The 20,000-nt window shown below is 40.9% G+C and overlaps 1 protein-coding gene across 1 annotated transcript in view; it reads left to right on the top strand.

The window, feature by feature from the left end:
• Nucleotides 1–5,686: 5,686 nt before the first annotated feature.
• Nucleotides 5,687–20,000, top strand: part of LOC147007746 (uncharacterized) — a 14,674-nt gene continuing 360 nt past the window's right edge. The window contains 4 exon segments of the mRNA XM_085866484.1: nt 5,687–5,812; nt 9,043–10,339; nt 15,713–18,521; nt 18,524–20,000. The exon segment at nt 18,524–20,000 is cut by the window's right edge and continues 360 nt beyond it. Of these exon segments, the coding sequence (XP_085722610.1) occupies nt 9,077–10,339; nt 15,713–18,521; nt 18,524–19,605 (5,154 nt within the window). The 5' untranslated portion in view covers nt 5,687–5,812; nt 9,043–9,076 and the 3' untranslated portion in view covers nt 19,606–20,000.

The following is a 20,000-nucleotide window of genomic DNA, read 5'->3' as shown; positions in this document are numbered from 1 at the left end:
GGGCTACTGTGTTGAAATGCACATGCGTGTGAGAAATGTTTCCAAAATTTTGATTTGAATCGTAACCATTGTACTTAAATTGTGATCGAAATTTAGAAATGTGATTGATTTTGAATGATTTAAAGTGATTTGTAATGTAGTTGTGTATGATTTGGTACATTGTGATGAACAAGGATTTATAACATCCACTGGCACTCTGGTTGAGAGTGATCAGTTAATTGCTAACTTGTTATAGGCAATCCTTTTGTCCTCTCAAATTGTCGTTAAAAAGTGATGACCACACAGATGATTCTCAGATAAATGTGAAAGTTTCAAGTCACAACCATCTCCCAAACTCCCATTGGGTGTTTAGCATGTATGGGGGATTCACAAATGATGCATGATCCCTCGGATGGACGTTAAACTAGGCGTGCTGTCTTCATTAGTCTGTGAATGTTAAAGTTAATTAATGTCATTGGTTGATGGATGTTAATGACAAATTCCTGCCAAAACTACTGCTGAGAAGGCAATGGCAAACAACCCAGTGGAACCCTTTGATCGATTCAGGCAGGCAAAATTCATTGCATATATGATTGAAATAATGTTACCTCTTACAATGATTGATCTGCTAACCAAGTACATCAAGTGGTGAAGAAAATTGGGTTAAAATCCAGACAAAGCGAGTGCTCCTGAGATGGCTAGTGTACAGACTGGCTGTCCGGTGCTCCTTAAACCCACAGCCATTGCAGGCCTTATCAAAAGAACATTCCAATCCTTTGCCTGCCAAGGTCAGGCTTTCTACATGGGAAGCAGATGGAAAAACATATCTGTTGTCTTTATATGGGCCTCTATCTGTCAGGGTAAATTCATTAGATTTAATTGGAAGATTTTGTTTATTGTCACAATGATCGACCATGAAGCTGTTTAAGCGAAATTGGATAAATATTGCACTCAAAAGGTTGAGTTTGAACCTAATGGCCATCAGGAATAGCCAATCGGGAGAAAGAGGGACCAGTTGGGAGCTAACAGCAGGTGTCATGACTCAGATGCTAACAGCAGTTCAAATCTCCCATGCTTCCCCACAGCAGTGATAAACATTATTTGGGGAAAAGATGTGGAAGGTTCTACCGAGACGCTACATGTATGGACGGAGTGTTGTCAGCTGCAATTTGAGTGCTATTCGCCTGATGACTCAACTTTGACAAATTATTTGACAATTTTTGTACACCTGTTTAAAATAAAGGTTTAAACTGTATATATTTGTTTTGATAAATCAATGGATTTGTATTAAAAGGTCAGATGACATGATTAGATCTCATGTATGTGTGTTGTGAAAATTACAGCATGTTGCTGTTTTGGTGAGAGAGAGAAGTGGATAAGAAAAGGACAATGTCAGAGATTTTAAATTTTGATGAAATTCTGAATCGTGATGAGAGAGGTTGGTGACACATTATTTTTCCGAGATATTTCAGCTCCATTTACCATGAAAGAAATGGATGCTCATCAGATTGATGAAACAATATTAGCATTTGGTATAAATAAACTGTTTGGAAAAATTTTGAATTTCTTAACCATATTGGCAAGTTTTGTTCCCAAATGTTTCCAAATGGAGGCTCTGCAGCCAAAGTGTGGTTTGCAGCTCAGCAACTCGATGTCAATGCCGAGCGGCGTGGAACTCTTACGATGGGGGAGTTCGCAGAGCTGACAGCCCGAGAAAGACTTCCAAAAGAATCACACTGTGACGACAACGATAGTCATGCTACAATGATAGTCATGTTATAATTAGTGTAATTATAAGAAGTGATACTCGTGATAATGTTTGCATGCACTGGGTTTGTTGTCACATGCATAAACATGGGGAGCAGTTAGTAACTAATGGAAGTTTTGTGCGGTAACTTAGTTAATTACTTTCAGACTCAGCTCATTAAAAAACAGAAGAAAAGGAACTCATTGAGAACACTGGAGGCACATGATTTTTGTGTTCATTGTGTCTTTTCCTCCATGACAATTCATAATGCTATTCGAACAATCATGCTTCTTTTGGTTATATTTAATATCAACTTTTGTTTTGGGATTTCAAATTGAGAAACCTTTTATCATAGAAGTCTCGTAATCCTAATTCAAATGTATTGGGGTCTTCACGTGACAGAGTATTCTACCAATTTGTTTTTCCTAACTTTTTCTTGAATGTATCTAAATTTGCGGCGTAATTAGAGTCCGTATCTTTAAACCAGTAACTTGTGACACATGTGAATGATTAGTGATATCACAGTAAGGTTATTGATAACTTGTATTGATTGATTGATATATTATCAATCACTGTAGCGATGGACCTTGTTGATCTGTTTATTGAGGGTAGGGAAAAGTTACTGAAAATTGAATCGAGATAATATATTAAGTTGAGGTACATACAAAATATTGAAAGAGGGTCTCTGTTATTAAATTGATCGACAGATTGGTCAACATTACATATTAGGAATCATAAGTCAACTGGAAGGGAAAATCAAGATATGAGGGAAAGCAGCATGGTATTTACATAACCACAATGCAGAATGGCTGGAAGAGTGGCTAGACCAACAGCAATTATGAAATCAATTAATGGAATTTGGAATTGTACCATGTACTGTAAATGCTTCCATATTTTGTGGGGAAAAAATAAAAAGAATAAACAAGAATTATGCGGAGTACCGAAGGCATTACCATGTGAAATGAATGCTAAATCGGTCAGAGTGTAAGAATTATATTTTTGAAAAGAGTGCGATGATGCCACGAGCCAATTTAAATATTACATGTTTTATTTGTTTTCTGATTAATTGGGCTGGTGAATGATTTTTTATTAAGTGGTACTTCTTGTATGTTAACTTAAGTAAGTTGAGGTATTTCTAACACTGACTTGACCATCTTTCATCAGCATGGAAGTGCTAAGTTAGCTGGGAAAATAAATAAATAATGGCAGTTTCTTTTGAACTGTTTGTGAATGAAACTGTGGATTGTTTTGCAGATATGAATGTTAAAATGATTGCAAATGTTAAGATGGTAACTGTGCAAAATTGAATCGCTTTGGATTTGGTACTTGTTCCATCACGGCTGCCTCCAACATGCACAGCTCGCTTGGTGAATCAAACCTGATTGCACAAACTGCTGCTATGAGGCCCCAAACTCTGCTGGGGCTGGATCTCTGGGTCACCTCTCGAGTCCTTTTCGGCTCCTTCAACCCAGTGTCACCTTCAACCCAGTGTCGGTCCCAAGCTCGTACCTCCCAAGATCTACCTTCTCTGCAGCTCAAGGAGTGCCTCAACTGTGTTTCCCGTTGGATGCTGCTCTACCTACACCCTGATCTGCTTATCTTCTGGCCTCGAGTAGCATGTCTTTTCGATTTGTGACACCTGCTGATGAACAGGCCATGAATTAAATGGAAACGCACTCACGAACCTGGCTGGGATACTATTGAAATGGTCGTCATCCGGCATTTTTCTCCTTTGAGCACTCGCTGCCATTGCTGATTGAACTTGTGTAATGGATATCTTTTCTCTCTCGGAACTGGGTATGGTGATCATATGTAATACGATTATTCAAATTTTCCTGATATGAAAAAAGGGGGGGATGTGGAAGAAAAATAATTATTTTCATGTACTCTCAATCATAATTGTTGCTGGTGCTTTATAAATTTAATTTTATGCTAAAGTCAAATTGGCTGTCAATTATGTTTCCCTTTACCCAAGAGTCTTTTGACCTAAATATTGAGAAAAGGAATGTCTTACAAGGAAACAGGGTGACCTGGTTGATAACACTGCAACTTTTGCCATGATTCTCTTTCACCCAGTGGACACATATTGCAGTTTGAGTTCTTTTGCCTAATGCTTATCAGCTAACCCTGCAGTTGAGTTTCCAAATGTCTCCCTCCCATTCTTTGGAATGTCAAGTTGTGAAAAAGAAGAATTGCTTCAGGGAAAATCAGTAACCATAGTTGAAGCAGGTGAAAAGATGAAAGCATTTCAGACAAAACTGGATTTATGGGCACGAAGAGTTCATGAAAATTTTTTTGCTAATTTTCCAAACTTCCAAACAAACTTCCAGGTAACGAACCTAGTGCGTTACCTGAAATAAACGAAGAGATCACAGCACATTTGAACATCCTGAAGCATCACTTCACTGTCTACTTTCCAGAAGACATGATACCTACAGAAAGATGGATATTAAAACCTTTTGCCACTAATCTGTCAGAAATAAGAGATGATAACCCAGCAAAATAGGAGCTGATTGATCTTCAGTCCTCTGCTCATCTTAAGGAAGAATTTGATAGAGTTGGTGTTGATTTCTGGATTAAACTCACCGATTCATTCCCACTTCTTACTTAGCGAGCCTTCAAAGTGCTTGTTCCCTTTGTCACCACATATCTATGTGAATAAGGTTTCTCTATTTTAGTAGCAATGAAGACAAAGGCAAGGAACCGCCTGAAAGCTGATGACGACAGGAGGGTAGCGTTGTCAACAGCTCCTCAAATAAATAAACTGGTTGACTCAATGAATCAGCAATGCCTGGTGTTGGCTTAGTGGTTAGGGTGGCGGCTTGGGATCCCTGGGTCCTGAGTTCAAGTCCCGTTGGCTGCTGAATTAACACCAGGGGGTTGACTCAGCCTGTCATCCATCTGAGGTCGGCGAAGTGAGTACCAGTGTACTGGTCCCGGTGTATGCCCCGGTTAGAATAGGTATACCATATCCCTGTGTGTCGTAAGAGGCGACCAGGGTTGGCGTCAGGAAGGGCATCCGGCCATAAAACATTGCTTCAAGAAAAGCCTAACCCCTGCACAGCAGGGAAAAATGGCTGTAAAAACGGTCATATATACTCAATGAATCAGCAGAGTTCCCACTGATAATGCTTCTGGTATTTTTGTTTGATCTTGTTTGATATAAGTGGACTGTGGTTTTTTTCCCTTTATCAAAGTTTATTTTGTGCAAACCCTAAATAATTAAGATATTTCATCTTATTTTTTTCTGTGCCTCTATGCCGGCTATACATTTTTTTGCATGGGAGTAAGGGGGTAAATGGCGAAATACATCAAGTCGAAGGGGTAAATGACAGAGGAAGGGTTGGGAATGACTGGTCGAAGGGGTTTCAGCAGTTTAAAGGGTCGAAAGGTCCATTCCAATAGTAGCAAATGATAGACATAGTCACACAGACGGACACGAATGGACTGGACAGACAGAGGGACGGAGGGAAGGAAGGACTGATGGAAGCACGCCGAGACCAAACTCTTTTTATACATGGATTAAATAAGGCCATTAATTATAGTCAAATTAACCCAAACACCCAGTTTTCATTCAAGCCCTTCCTTGGAGTTCCCTTCGTATGCACGCAAAGTTTCGGTCTGTTTTGGTTTCATGATAATGGAGTTATGGAGTACACACACACACACACACACACACACACACACACACACACACACACACACACACACACACACACACACACACACACACACACACACACACACACACACACACACACACACACACACACACACTAACATTATAGATTGAAGTCAGTAGGGAAAAGAGCACTACCTTATAACTCTCATTCCCTTACTACTGAAGTTTACACAACAGCACCCGACCTTGTTCAAAGAAAGGAAGGCGTTGTATTTTTTATATGGAATTGTAAACTAACTGTGTGTGGGCGTGGTGTGGGTGCATCACACGTCACACACTCACACCCTGTCGATTCACATAAAATCCCACTTGTGCTATCCAACCCCAAATTGTTCCTGAAACAGGTGGACATTTTGAGTTGAACTGCTGCATTCTTCCTGGGAATCCAGACGTCACAGAGCATTGTAAGTAAATTTAGAAATCGGGATATCGCACAGGTCGATGTAAAATGGACAAGGTAATTGCTGTGAACATTCCAACAAGTAAGTAGCGACAACATAATAAACTTAGAGGGGAGTCCGTTGTACCGTACTCTGTTTCAGAACATTGGTTTAACGTCCATCAGAGGGACGGCATGCCTGTGAAACACCGGGATGACAGCTTATAGTTGGGTGCGGATTCAAACCTAGGCGAGACAGCCGAGAGGTAAGAGTGTTACAAGAGTGTATGCCTCCGAAAACAAAGATAACCATGATGTAAATCATGGGAAGCTCATTTGACCAGACCGTACAGCCGGCCGTCCACCATCCGGCCCTCCATTTACACCCTCTTGATTCAATCTTGTGTCGATCCTCTTCATTTTAAACATCATAATGTATAGGGAGCAGATCCTGTGATATTTCATGTGCAATTAAAGATGTAATTACAACCTATCACCAGTCTCATAATTGATCGAGTTCAATGGTAACGAATTTTTGTTATTCAGGGTGCCCCACAGAAAACCAGGAAATTTGAGATTTTGAGATTTATTTTGCCATATTTTACCATATCAATAAACTGACATATAAATTTTCTCACCGTTTTTTATTATATATCAGAATGCAGCAGTTATCAAATTTGTATCTTTATTTTACACTACATCTAAGTTTGCCTTTGTTTTGTTTCAAATAAACTACCAAATTTCCTGGTTTTCTGTGGGGCACCCTGTAGTTTGTACGGTATGTTTGCATCGGGTTATTCTTGAATTTCATGAATGTTCGTTTTTAAAGGCAGGATTTTAAAATGCGGGGTTATAATCAGGGCAGACCGGAGACATTTATAAATGTACACTGGAGAACAGCCTTGGGTCAAGGTACGAGAGGAAGACTGTCTCGCGAGTGACTCGCAATAAACACCTTTATGACACTTTTTACCGATTGCTGGAAATCAATTATTTATATACTACAAACTCATAAATAAGTAACTGTTAACCAATCACGAAATACCATTGTGGAACATTACATGAAGGTTCTCATGAAATTATTCTTTCTCATTGGTCATGGACAAGGAAGAGGAATTTCATTCAAGGAGATTCATAATTTCCAATGAATTTCACTGCCAAATATGGTAGTGGTTTATAAACAAAACTACAAGTACTGAAAACAAGGTGATCGTAGCGAACTGCTCACTTTGTAGTCTCCCTCCACTGCAGCCTCTTTGATGCTGCACACACCTTGACGAAATGCTTAAGTTTACTGCTGCAGGTTGCATTATTTACTGCTGTTTACATGAGCAGTTTTGGACTTTGTATCTTGCTTTCAATTAAAAAACAACGACATATGAAGAGATGTTACACTTGCCTGCAGACACACAGTGCCTTCAGAAAGTATTAGCACCCCTCGACTTTTGTCACATTTTGTTGTTACAGCCTGAATTTAAAATGGATTTAATTTAAAAAAAACATTGTCACCAATCTACAAAAAATACCCAATATGACAAAGAGAAAACACGTTTAAGAAATTTTGGGAAATTATTTTAAACTAAAAAGATGAAATGTCTTGCGTCAATAAGTATTCGACTCCCTGAGACACTACTTTGTGGAAGAACCTTTGGCAGCGATTACAGCTTCGAGTCTTCTTGGGTATGTCTGGATAAGCTTTTCACATCTGGATTTGGGGAGTTTCTTCCATTCTTCCTCACAGATTTGCTCAAGTTCTGTCAAGTTGGATGGAGAGTGTCGGTGAACAGCAATCACTGAGTGGTGAACCACTCAAGGGCTTTCCTGTTCTTGTTCTGAAGCCATTCCAGTGTTGTTTGGCTGTGTGCTTGGGGCCATTGTCCTGTTGGAACATAAAGCTTCATCGCAGTCAGGTCTTTTCCACTCTGAAGCAGGTTCTCCTCAAATGTTTGCCTGTATTTGGTTCCATTATGAAAAAGTATTTAATGTTGATTTTACCACACAGTTTAAATATTGTATTACAAATCTCACTATTTTCGGAGCCATTTTGAATTTGGTGTCACGTGGCAGCCATTTTGGATTTCAACAATTGTCTTTATCAAACTGGGCATGCATGAGAACAAATTATGGTCACTTCAGTGTCTCAAATTGGCCAATATTAAAGCAAATGTTGAAATTTTCATTGTGATGCCCCAGATGGTATGTGGGTGTGGGCGTTTGGGAATGTTGGCCACCTTTCATCAAAAATCGGTGGATGCCATAGGATTCCTTGGAAAATATTGGTCTGGAATCAACAGCAAACATAAAGCGAACACCATTTCTCGTGAGATTGCAATTCTGAGACTGAATATTAGAGCTGATGGAACATTCGTAACGCATATATCTCCCCTCATAAGTACAGTAAAAACTTTAAAAAGCAGAATACTGAGAAATAAGGAGGTTTCTTATATGTGTATGCACTTCATTTTCCACGAGGGTCCACAACTATCAAAACATTTAGGTATTTGCAATTAAAATGTCAAAGTCACATTTACACGTAGGTACTCAGTCAGGCTTGAGTCATAGTCGAAACCTTGTTGCTTAATACTGAGGCACGATATACAAGACCGGTTTCGTTTCATTGTCATCACCTATGAGCATCCTCAAGGGCACTATGTATACGAAATGTGTGAATGCTTCAAGGGTGGCTCCTGACTTCAGCAACAACTGCTCCGATGATCTGAAGTCGGTGTTCAAGGGTTCCAACTGGCGCGTGGGCAGGTATTTACCATGGGGTGAGGGCCGGCTACTGTTGGATTATTGTGAAGAGTTGTATTCCAGCAAGCTTTGGCGAATGCATCAAAACTCTAAAGACTTAAGACTATAAACCCCTCCCCCCTTACCCCTTCACCCCCCCCCATCACCCCTCCCCCCCCCCACCACGGGAGAAACTGGGTATCTTTACGCAGCAAATTTTTCAGATCCAATACATGTTTAACTTGATCTGTGAATTTTCAGGTCCAATACATGTTTAACTTGATCTGTGAATTGTAAGATCCAATACATGTTTAACTTGATGTGAGAATTGTAAGATCCAATACATGTTTAACTTGATCTGTGAATTGCAAGATCCAATACATGTTTAACTTGAGCTATGAAGATCGATTTCTCAGATTTAAATCGTCGTGGCTTTTCAGCTTTTTTCCATTAAGTGTCATCAAGGTTTTACCATATCAATGTCTTCAAAAACCCCTCCCTCCCCTCTGCTTTCTTTATCAGGTGCTGTATACAACATACAAAACTCTGGAACATCATGAATGTGAACATTACAATGAAGCTAGGTCAGTCTACAAGCCTTTTGAATGGCTACAAGGCAGACATCTGTCCAGCACAGCCGTTTTACACTTCGAGTAAGCCTGCCCTCTACGAGCAGGATGTTATAATTGAGAACCCGGATCACGATGCCAAGTGGTCATCACCTATGATCAGTTTCCATAAGAATATCGAGGATCTCCTCAGCGCCATCCAGCTGATCAAGCTGCGAGTGATGTCTTTCGAAGACAAACCAAGCGAGGGGGGTGCAGCAGCAGTTTGGCCTGCGGGGGCTCTTATCCTTGCTGGGTTAACACCCTCCGGACAAAGGAAAGCACTCAAAGACCTTTCCGAGCAACTGGGGCTCGATTTGGCAACGGAGCAATGGTCCTACGCTTTGGTCCAGCGCTCACGCAAGGTCGGAACCGCAACCCATCCTTGCTATGAGAGGGGCATTTTCGGTAATCCAGATCCCTCCAACATTACGAGGCCTGAGACCTTGACTGCCCTCAAATCTCTAGAGAAGCTGGGGAAGCAATCCACCAATGTGAGTATGAGTGGAGCCAACGGATACCTTCGTTTTTACGAAACCTTCGGTTCGCACTTTGTGTCCAAGGTTGACGTTGGCGACTCGATCTTCCAGGTTTTTGCTTTTGCAGAAACTGAATACAAAAAAGTCGTCGATGTCTACACGGACCGTCCCAATGACCTTAGCGGTCTTGCTGCCCAGTCATTTGCCCTGTTCACAACCCCTCGTAATGACGCCGGTTATGGCCGCACGGCAGCCATCAGCAACATCTGCATCATCAGCAAAGACCCCTTATTGGAGACGTCTCTCAAAGATGGACTCTGGTTTGATAGTACCTATGCTGGAACAAACAGCATCTTTGCGCCATTCCTCCGTTCTGATGCAGTGAATGTCAACACCCTCTTCAAGAAGGTCGTCGCTATATCAGTCGAGTTGGCTTCTCTTGGAGTCTTCGCTGAGTACTACCGCATGCTGATATGGCGCCGCATCTTCAAGGGCGCCATGTATACTAAATACGTGAATGGTTCAGGGGTGGCTCCTCACTTCAGCAACAACTGCCCCTATGATCTGAAGTCGGTGTTCAAGGGTTCCAACCTGATAAGCGGTGACGGCCTTCTTTCTACACTTGCTACACCTACCGTCAATGTCTGGCAGGAGTTGATTGAACTGGATATGATCAAATTGCAGTTCCCAGACCTGGTGAAGACCTTCAGTGTGTTTGCAAGTGGAATCCAGGTGAGTTCTTTGAAATCTTTATGAATTGTTTAACAGATCAGTGCAGACAACTCCACCCACCTTACTCTGACAAAACGTGCTCGTACGTACTTATGGATCGCACCATGGCTGATCTCATGTCTTCAACGCCATCAGATTTATTTTTCTATTTTGAAAAAGGCTTCAAAAACACATTTTGAAGGTAATCGGATATTAAGCATGTTTCCAATTTACACGAAAAATTGTCGCGTTTCACCATGTCTACTCTTGTTGAAAATGAATGGCTTTGTAAACAGAAAAGGCACAAATAATTAATCTAACGCTATTTAATGGACCACTCCAACTCGTTTTCTGTTGGAGAAAATGGCAGACAAGCTGTGGTCTCCTTAACACTTGTCAAATACAGGTATATCATCAGACAGTTGGTTCTAAGGGCAGAGCTTCCTGAATTGGTGTAGTGTGACTCTCATTGTATTTTTATTCTGTGTGTACATACCTCATATTATCATCAAGAAGTCTGAGGACTTCTTATGTGGGGATGTCCTGGATGGACACTCCATTGGCTCAATACAACATAAATCCTCAAAAAAGAAAATCTCCCAATGTAGAACTTATAAACCTACAAATTACCTCACAGTCATCGTGGATAATTCCCCATCCAATAACACTCATTAAGCTTTTGGATGTCATCATGAAACAAGAAAATGAGAGACCCAAAAGTGCCCATTTGGCGTTGTTCATATTCTGAAAGCCTGACTCAAAATTGGTTTAAGCTCTCAACTTGGTTTAAACACCAATCGACAGAATTTTGGAGTGGGAAGGTGCAAACTGATCGAAATGTTGCTACCTCAAAAAGATTCCATGAAAAGTACGCAAAACTACATTCCTTTGTAAAGGAATAACAAGGGATTCGAGGGGTGGGCGAGACTATGACTGTCAATCAACCTGGCGGAAAGGGGTGCCAAACACATTTGCCCAAGGGCCAATCAGACCCACATGGCTGTGGTTAACGTGTGATATTATCAGCCATGTCTGTGCACGACAGTCACAGGACCATTCGACAGCAACAACACATACACATTTCTATAAAGTACATACTATTTAGAAAAGTATATATATACAAATATATATATATATATATATATATATATATATATATATATATATATATATATATATATATATATATATATATATATATATATATATATATATGGAAGTTTGTTGAACAGAACAGAGAAGAAGATTTTTGAAAGTTTAAGAAAAAAAAATGTATATATATATATATATATATATATATATATATATATATATATATGTATATATATATATATATATAGATGTGTGTGTATATATATATGTATATATATATATATATATATATATATATATATATATATATATATATATATATATATGTATATATATATATATATATATATATATATATATATATATGTATATATATATATATATATATATATATATATATATATATATATATATATATATATATATATATATATATATATGGCTGCCGAATCATGTGACCAATGACGTCATCAATTTTTTTTTCTGCGGACCATTTTATCCCATTTTATCCATAATGCCTTGTGTTGGCTTAATGGTTGGGGTGGTGGGCTTTGGATCCTAGGATCATGAGTTCAAATCAACCTCGACTATTGAATTAATACCAGGTGGGGTTGACACTGCCTGTAATCCTTCTGAAGTCGGCAAAATGAGTGCCAGCTTGCTGGTATCCTGTGTCAGAGTGGCTACCTGTCCAGGATTGTGCCCAATAGCCAAGGAGACTGCTTAGGCAGCACCAACGCTCTGCACAGAGTATGGTCCCAATGGAATGGATGGATGAATTTTATCCCAAGATGACCCTCAAAAATGTACATACTGATCAGATGTGGCGTTCCACATAAGCAATTATGATGTCACAAAAAACAAACATTCCCCATGAGTAGAACTTGCCATGTGCCAAGTTTCAATTTTTTCCTTGGTGCTGTTTCAGAGATACAGAGGTCCAATTTTTTTTCCATTTTTCCAACATTGCTGCCACACAACGTGACCGATGATGTCATAATTATGACGAGTACATTCTGCATGAGTATTCCCACCTGTGGTGAAAATTTTGTCTCAATCCAACAAGCGGTTGCAGAGAAAAACACGAAAGTTCTGCACAGACAAACAAACAAACAGGAAGACAAACAAACAAGAAAATGACGTCGTCCAGAGCAGGATACGTGCAAAATCCACCCCCCCTCTCCAAAGGTTGCCATGGACACATCAAATGGTCCATTTCATTAAAATTAAAATTGACAATCTTAATCAAAGCTAAAGCAATCGGATGAAAATTGATTATTTATCAGATTGAAATTGATAATTTTAGGATTTGACCTCAAAAAATTGGTTTCCAAATCCAGTGATGCACTTTGCAATTGCTGCTTAATCCTCAGGTTAATGAGATGAAAATTGATGATTTTTCAGATGAAATTTGATGATTTCAGAAGTTTGACCTTGCATTGACCTTTGACCTCAAAAACAGTTGCAATCCCAATTCAGTGATGGACTATGCTAATCCTGTTCAACTTTCAAGTTAATGGGATGTAAATTGACAATTTTTCAATTGATAATGATTTTAGAGGTTTGACCCTGAGTTGACCTTTGACTTTTTGATCTCAACAATAGTTGGTTTCACAATTCAGTGATGCACAATGAAATTTCTGTTTAATTTTCAAGACAATCGGATAAAAATTGACGATTTTTAGATAAAAATTGATGATTTTAGAAGTTTGACTTTGGGTTGACCTTTGACCTTTTCACATCAAAAATAGTTGGTTTCCCAATTCAGTGATGCAGCATGCAAATATTGTTCAAATTTCAAGTCAATTGGATGAAAAATGATGATTTTAGAAATTTGACCTCAAGATGACATTTGACCTCAAAATAAATAGTCTTCTCAGTTTGATACTACCTCTACGACTTAGTAAAGTTTCATGACAATCGGTTTGGAATTTTGACCTGCATGCTGTAGGCGATTGACAAACAAACAAACAGACAGACAGAAAAACAAAATCGACTGACCAATATACTTGAAAAATCTTTGATTTTGCAAGTAACAAACGGTCCCAAATGCAATACCCTCTCCTTCGGCGAGGATAAAAAAATGTGTGAAAGGATGTGGGGATGTTCCTCCAAAAAGTATGTACACAAGTTAGGGATGGTCACAAGAAATCATCACGTGAAACCATCCCGAAATCTTTCTTTCAATAATGGTTGGCCATACACCAGAAATGTGTGTGTGTGTGTGTGAGTGTGTGTGTGTGTGTGTGTGTGTGTGTGTGTGTGTGTGTGTGTGTGTGTGTGTGTGTGTGTGTGTGTGTGTGTGTGTGTGTGTGTGTGTGTGATATTAAACAAACACACACACACACACACACACACACACACACACACAGCCTTGTGTAGGGATATCCATTATTGAAAGAAAGATGTGGGGATGTTTTCACGTGATGATTTATTGTGACCATCCTTACCTTGTTTACATCCTTTTTTGAGGAACATGCCTCCATCCCTTTGCATTTTTAAAAATGTTTTTATTACTTGTTTTCTGTTTTTCAATAATGCAATGTCAGTTATTCATGGAGGGAGGTCCATAGAGGAACAAGAACAAAGGTTAATGTAACTATTATCGGCTGTTTTCGACAAATTTTCGACAATATTTTGGTTAAGCCACAATTTTCAAACTTTTAATGTCACCATTACATTCCTAGAGCCCTAAAATATAGTTATATGCGTTTCAACTGTCTCGATATCTGTACTAGTTTAGGAGATATTTAACAAAACAGGTCCACAGTGGTGGCCCATTTTGAAATCCAAGATGGCCGCCATACGGGGTGCAATTTCTGGTGGCCCCTGGACTAAAAATCATTGTATGGTGTTACTCCAACCATGTGCCAAGTTTCATGCTTTTAAGGGAAAGTGCACAATCGACCTGTTTTTTGGAGCTAAGCCACCCCACTTCATGTGTCCATCATCTTTCCCAACATTGCAGAAAGCCCAAACCTTGTCGTTTAGTACCTACCTCTGAAACCACATTAGAATGTGTACTTTCCCATGAAGGCACCAAATGGAACCAGGGTGTAATTGGTTGCGTGAAGTAAACACACTTTGGTCTTCAGCAGTGGTCTTTAACGGCCATTTAATCACACCCTTATGATCAGCTCTGAACCAAACAGAGAGGCTGAACTTGTCACGAAGTTATTGATCTCTGAATGCACCTTTCCCAATTCTAACAACGAGTACGTGCCCATAAAAAATAAAATAATAATAATAAAAAATAATAAATAAATATTCAAACTGCGAGCAACAAACAACAACCACACAGGCCGTTTCTTCGCTCTCGCGTGCCCGTACGTGCGTGGCCCGGAAGTTCGCATATTATTCGCAGTTACGATTATTCGCAATTTAGTTTTAATGCCCAAATATTCAATTAGCGCAAACGTATTTTGCCTTTTTGCAATGTCATCGCAAGGAAAAACAAAAAAAGAGAAGAGAGAAAAAAAATTACTTCCTGGTTCGGAGCACACCAGCACTCTGATGTTACCGAAATTTATGCACCGTCTCCTATGAAAACGATCATAACTTGGGGCATTGTGTTTATCTATAAATGCGCATAAGAAATCGAGAAATTATTAGAATACACGAAGTCATCACTCTCCGGAAGCCCGTACGTTGTAACCCGTAATGAGGAACGCGACTGAGCTTCCCTTCCCCATCGGCCACGCCCACGCAACAACGTGTCTTGTCATTGGTTTGGTAAATAAATGGCCATAACTTGGGAACCACTTCTCCGATTAATATCAAACCTTGAAAAGGCACATCCTCAGGGCCCAAGCAATATACCTGGCAAGTTTCAATTAGATCGGACCAGTGGTTGTCAAGAAACAGCGGTCACACACACACACACACACACACACACACACACACACACACACACACACACACACACACACACACACACACACACACACACACACACACATTGCTGTAATTATAGATAGATGCATACTTTTCAGCCAAAATTTAATCTGAAGCATGCATTGATCGTATAAAAAAAGAAAATGGAGGGAGAAAGAAATTCAGGGTCATTGGGGTTTGGGGCAGTTGTCCCGCAAGCCGCCCCACTGTATGTGCTGCCTCCGCTTCACTGTTTTAATGAAAGAGATACATTTTAAAGGAAAAATTCCAGTACTATTCAATGTGATCAAATTATGAAGATTATATACCTTTTATATATGTTTATCTGTGCGGGATTAAAGATTACATGGATATCAGCTTTGGAACGAGTTCCACAGCTCGTGATTGTGTACGAAATATATTCCGCAGATACCATCCCCCAACGACAATACAGCCATTGATATTCCTGGTACGTGTACAGTTACGCTGCTTGGACACGTGATCTCAAGTGGGGGTTCTGGGCCTGTGCCTCCTAATCTTCGCCTCCAAGGTTCCTCATTTAAAGAAATTGAGAGTCGTCTCTTTTGTGGTGAGTTTTACGGGGGTCTACAGATCAGCAGTTGTGAAGGTGGTGGTGATCTCTGCGTGGTCATGAATGGCCTGATGTTCCAGGAAAGCAAAGGAAAGGTTTCAGTGGTACGCGATGTCAGAGAGCCTCCGACAATAAATGTTCTCGCTGAGCACCTGACCGATATCCAGTTTGCCCTGATTGCGGCGGAGTCCCGTCTCAACTTTCTACTGGCAAGCCCCAATCTTCAGTGTCAAAGTCTACAGCTCGTGAAGCAGTTTTTGATTTGGCTTGCTGGGGTGGCAGGCAGTCACTCTCAGTACCAGGACAGCCAGCTGGGTGCTTTAGAGGCCAGGGCAACGTACCTTGCAAATGTGGCCATCAACAGCCAACGGGCTGGGCCGCCCGTTCCTTATCTGCGGTATGAAGCATACAAAGATGTAGTGAACAACGTCCAGAATGTCCTTCTTACAGCTTCCGATCAGTTGAAAGACTACCAGAACAGAATTATGGTGAGGAAGGCTGAGGAGCGTGCGGTGGACAGAGATAAGGCCCTCAACGAAAACATCATCAGATCTGGAAAACTTCTCCAAGACTACATCAGCACACAGGCCAATTACCAGCAGAACATGGAACACATGTTTTCCAGTATCAGCAAGGAAAAAGAGAAAGAGATGGACACGGCCATCCAGCAAGTAGCCAAGTTGAACGTCAGCCTAGTCGCGCAGCGCACTGCTGTTGAAGAAGCCATCATCAACTACCAAGATGCTGTCAGTGACTGGCAGAAGCAGGAGATAATCAAGGCTGCCATTAACATAGCCTCCAACATATTTTCCCTTGCCTTCACGATGGCTGCACCAGCAACGTCAATTCTTGCTCTCGAGAGTCTTGGTAAAACAGTGCAGAAAATACAGAAATTAGTCCAGGTGTTTGATGCCGTCATCAAGACCTACAAATCCATCAAGGCCCTTCCCTCAAACCCACAGCAGGTTGTTTGTGCATTGAAGGACATAGGTCCAAATGGCCTGGATATGCCTTCCTCACTCGAATGGGATGAAATGAAGGTCAACTTTGATGCCACTCTCTCAACTGGACCAGACATTGGTGCAAAGATCTCACTTTCCGCTGCCTTTGCAGTCCTTGTCCTTCGTGGTAAAATGCTGCTGCAAGCTCAGAAAACCGTTCAGGAAATTGCGGCAGATCTGTCGTCAGCTCAGCAGCGAATCACACTCCATAACAACCAAAAGAGGCGACTTGATGATCTGAAGGCCAACCTGAATGCGAAACCAGAGGAGCTTGATGTCAGTAAAATTGACCTGATTGGGCTGTCCGGTCAGCTGGTTTTCTTTGAGCGTCAGATGCTGATGACTTTGGCGTCCACCCTGGTCATACAGGACAGGGCCTTGCAGTATGAGTATCTTCGTCCACCGACTCTAATCAATTCCTTCACGATGCTTGATCTGCAGCTTGCCATATTCAATCAGTCACAAAGTATCAACCAAGGAATGACAGCTCAACCACTACCAACACATCACGACCTCCCAATCATATATGAAATCCATGGTGTCAAACCGGAAAGCATCATCAATGGAAAGCACTTCACATTTAACATTTCTTGCAACAATCGCGAGTTTGCACCATACAACTACGTCCGTGTGAAGAGTGTCACAGTAGAAATTGGTGGTATTACTTCCACCAAAAGTGGCAAATACTACACAGAGCTTGTCTTTGATGGGGATCCATTCTTTGATCGTGGCTTCAACAGTGAGATGCTAAAATTTCAGTCAACGTCTCGTATTTACACAGGACTTCACGATGTTGGCTCCAGTAGCCATGTGGTGCCTGATGAGCCAGTTGCTGAGGAGAGCAAATATGCATTCATCGTCACATCTGGTGAGGACCCTTTTGGTGGGAAGGTTTCGAGCATCACCCCTTTCTCGGCTTGGCAGGTGTCTCTGCCCAAAACTGTGAGCAATGAAGACATCCAGTTTGACAATTCCTCCCGCGATGTCACTGTCCGTCTAATATTTTACATCTATGCTCAGTTGAAGGAGACTTGTATCTCTGCATCAGAAAGGCACCTGCTTTCTCTGCTGAACCTTGTACGTGGAGAATATGCCCAAGCTGCTCATTCCTCTGCTTCAAAGTTCAAAGCAAAGGAATCTAAGAATATCCAACCAATGAAGAGTGAAGAGCTCATTACAAATGCAACTGCTTCAGTGATGTATGCTGCACCTCAATCATTCCAAGCTTACTCTTCCCCCACAAACTCGACAGACGTCTCTGTAAATGACGTCCTCAGCATGATGTCAGGGAAGTCAGTCTGTGCTGGATGGGATGTTGTATTCTCCATGACAGTTCAACAAGTGAATGACCAACTGCTCCGTCAGTACAATGACCGAGTCGGAAATCCACAGTTCATGAGGGAAACGGGAAATATCATCAATGAAAGGAAGACGTCTGAGGGTGTGACAACCAAGACTGTCTTCAACTTCAAGTTCAATGCCCCCAGACTGCAGTTCCTCCTCAATAATTCCACTTCTGCCCAAATATTTTTGCCCATCCAGTCCGGTCACTATGAATACTCCATCTTGGCAAACAATGTATGGATCCCTGTTTCCAAAGTAGATGTGAAGGAGACCGAAAAGTCATACATCCAGGGAAGTCTTCCCTCGCTGTTATGCCTGGTTCGGTCACATCTCAGCAAAATGTTGTCATCAGGCTGAATGGTGGTACCTTCGTAGCTAAGGATTTTGAAGCTGGCGTTTCAAACCCGACGCTTGGTCTTGCACTGACTGATTACTTCATGAATTTGAAGGATGGTTATGAGGTCTATAATCTGGGCACACTCGATCTCCGTGGAATCGCGCTCCTCAAATCCATGACACCGACTGACTTCAAATTCAACATCCAACACACGAGCAGCAACCGTGATCTTCTGCAACTGTTCATTGCTACCACGGGAAAACTGCAGTCAATGACAGCACTCTATTTGCAAGAGCCGATCCCATCAAAATATCAAAGCTCCTTGATTATCAACTCAAAGATCTTCTTTCAGGATGTGCTGTCGAACTCTGTTGGCGATGGTGGACTGGGTCTCGTCCTGGAAGCAGCAGAGCCGGCTAACAATGGCAATCAGGACAAAAGTTGGTCTTCTAAAGCGACTGCTGGTTCCATATCCACTCCATTTCCTGAAACCATTGTGCCACTGGAAGAAATGTTTCCATGTACAGTCAGAGTCAAAAACGATGCAGTAGCCGTGAACCTCACTGGCATGAAGTTTGAAACTGGAGACAGGAAGTCAAACTGGAATCCCAAGATGATTTACAAAATTGGGGAGCAGAGTTATCCATTCATGTTTGTGAGGAAATCACAGTTTGTAGGACATGAAGAAGTTTCAGAACATTCCCTGAAAGCTTGTATTGATATGAACAGCAGCCTACCACTCAATGTCATTGGGTCGGGGCAGAATCAAAAGGTCCAAATCGCTGCCATCTCATCCTCTGTGAATATCACAGGGAACCTGGAGCCCCCGGCTGGGGCATGCCAATGCAATGACCGAGAGATGCAGAAGATGTTCCTGGAAAATATGAGGAAGTACGTCCCCGCCAAGCTGAGCAAGGCTTTCAACCAGCCATTTGACACCATATCCCTGTTCGCCCTGAAGAACCTGCTGTTCCCAGCCAGTAATATGATTAACATGTTGGAAGCCTTTGTACCTGGGGATATGGTTGTCTTCGGTAACTTCACCTGAAACACTCAGATTGAATGAACGAATTTTAAAAGTTGCTTTTGTGTTTTTTAGCAATCCTTGTGCAAATGGGTCAGTTCTAACAATCAATATTTTTGCATATGATGGGAAAGGGACTCGTTTAAGTTGTGTGACCTGTGTTTGATTGAAAATATATATATTTCTCATTAAAAATAGATATCGTAACTCACTTTCTTTTAAACTCCGTAAAGGCTTTTGTGATGGGAGGATGACTTGATTCACCTACCTTTACAATGAGAGCCATCTTTTGTGTGATTGGCTGTATTTTTAAATTAGTGCATGACATGAGAGCCGGTATCGGGTAGTTGGGTCCTTAATAAATGTTTAGCATAAGCTTTGGTTTCAGTGTAAAAATAATTGGTCACATGTCTAAGTTT

Source organism: Eptatretus burgeri, unplaced genomic scaffold (assembly GCF_056783735.1).
Source record: "Eptatretus burgeri isolate ZD-2024b unplaced genomic scaffold, Ebu_testis_v1 Ebu_testis_scaffold_30, whole genome shotgun sequence".
NCBI classification, from domain to species: Eukaryota; Metazoa; Chordata; class Myxini; order Myxiniformes; family Myxinidae; genus Eptatretus; species Eptatretus burgeri.
Note: the sequence above shows the minus strand (reverse complement) of the source record. Positions and strands in the feature narration are given on the sequence as shown.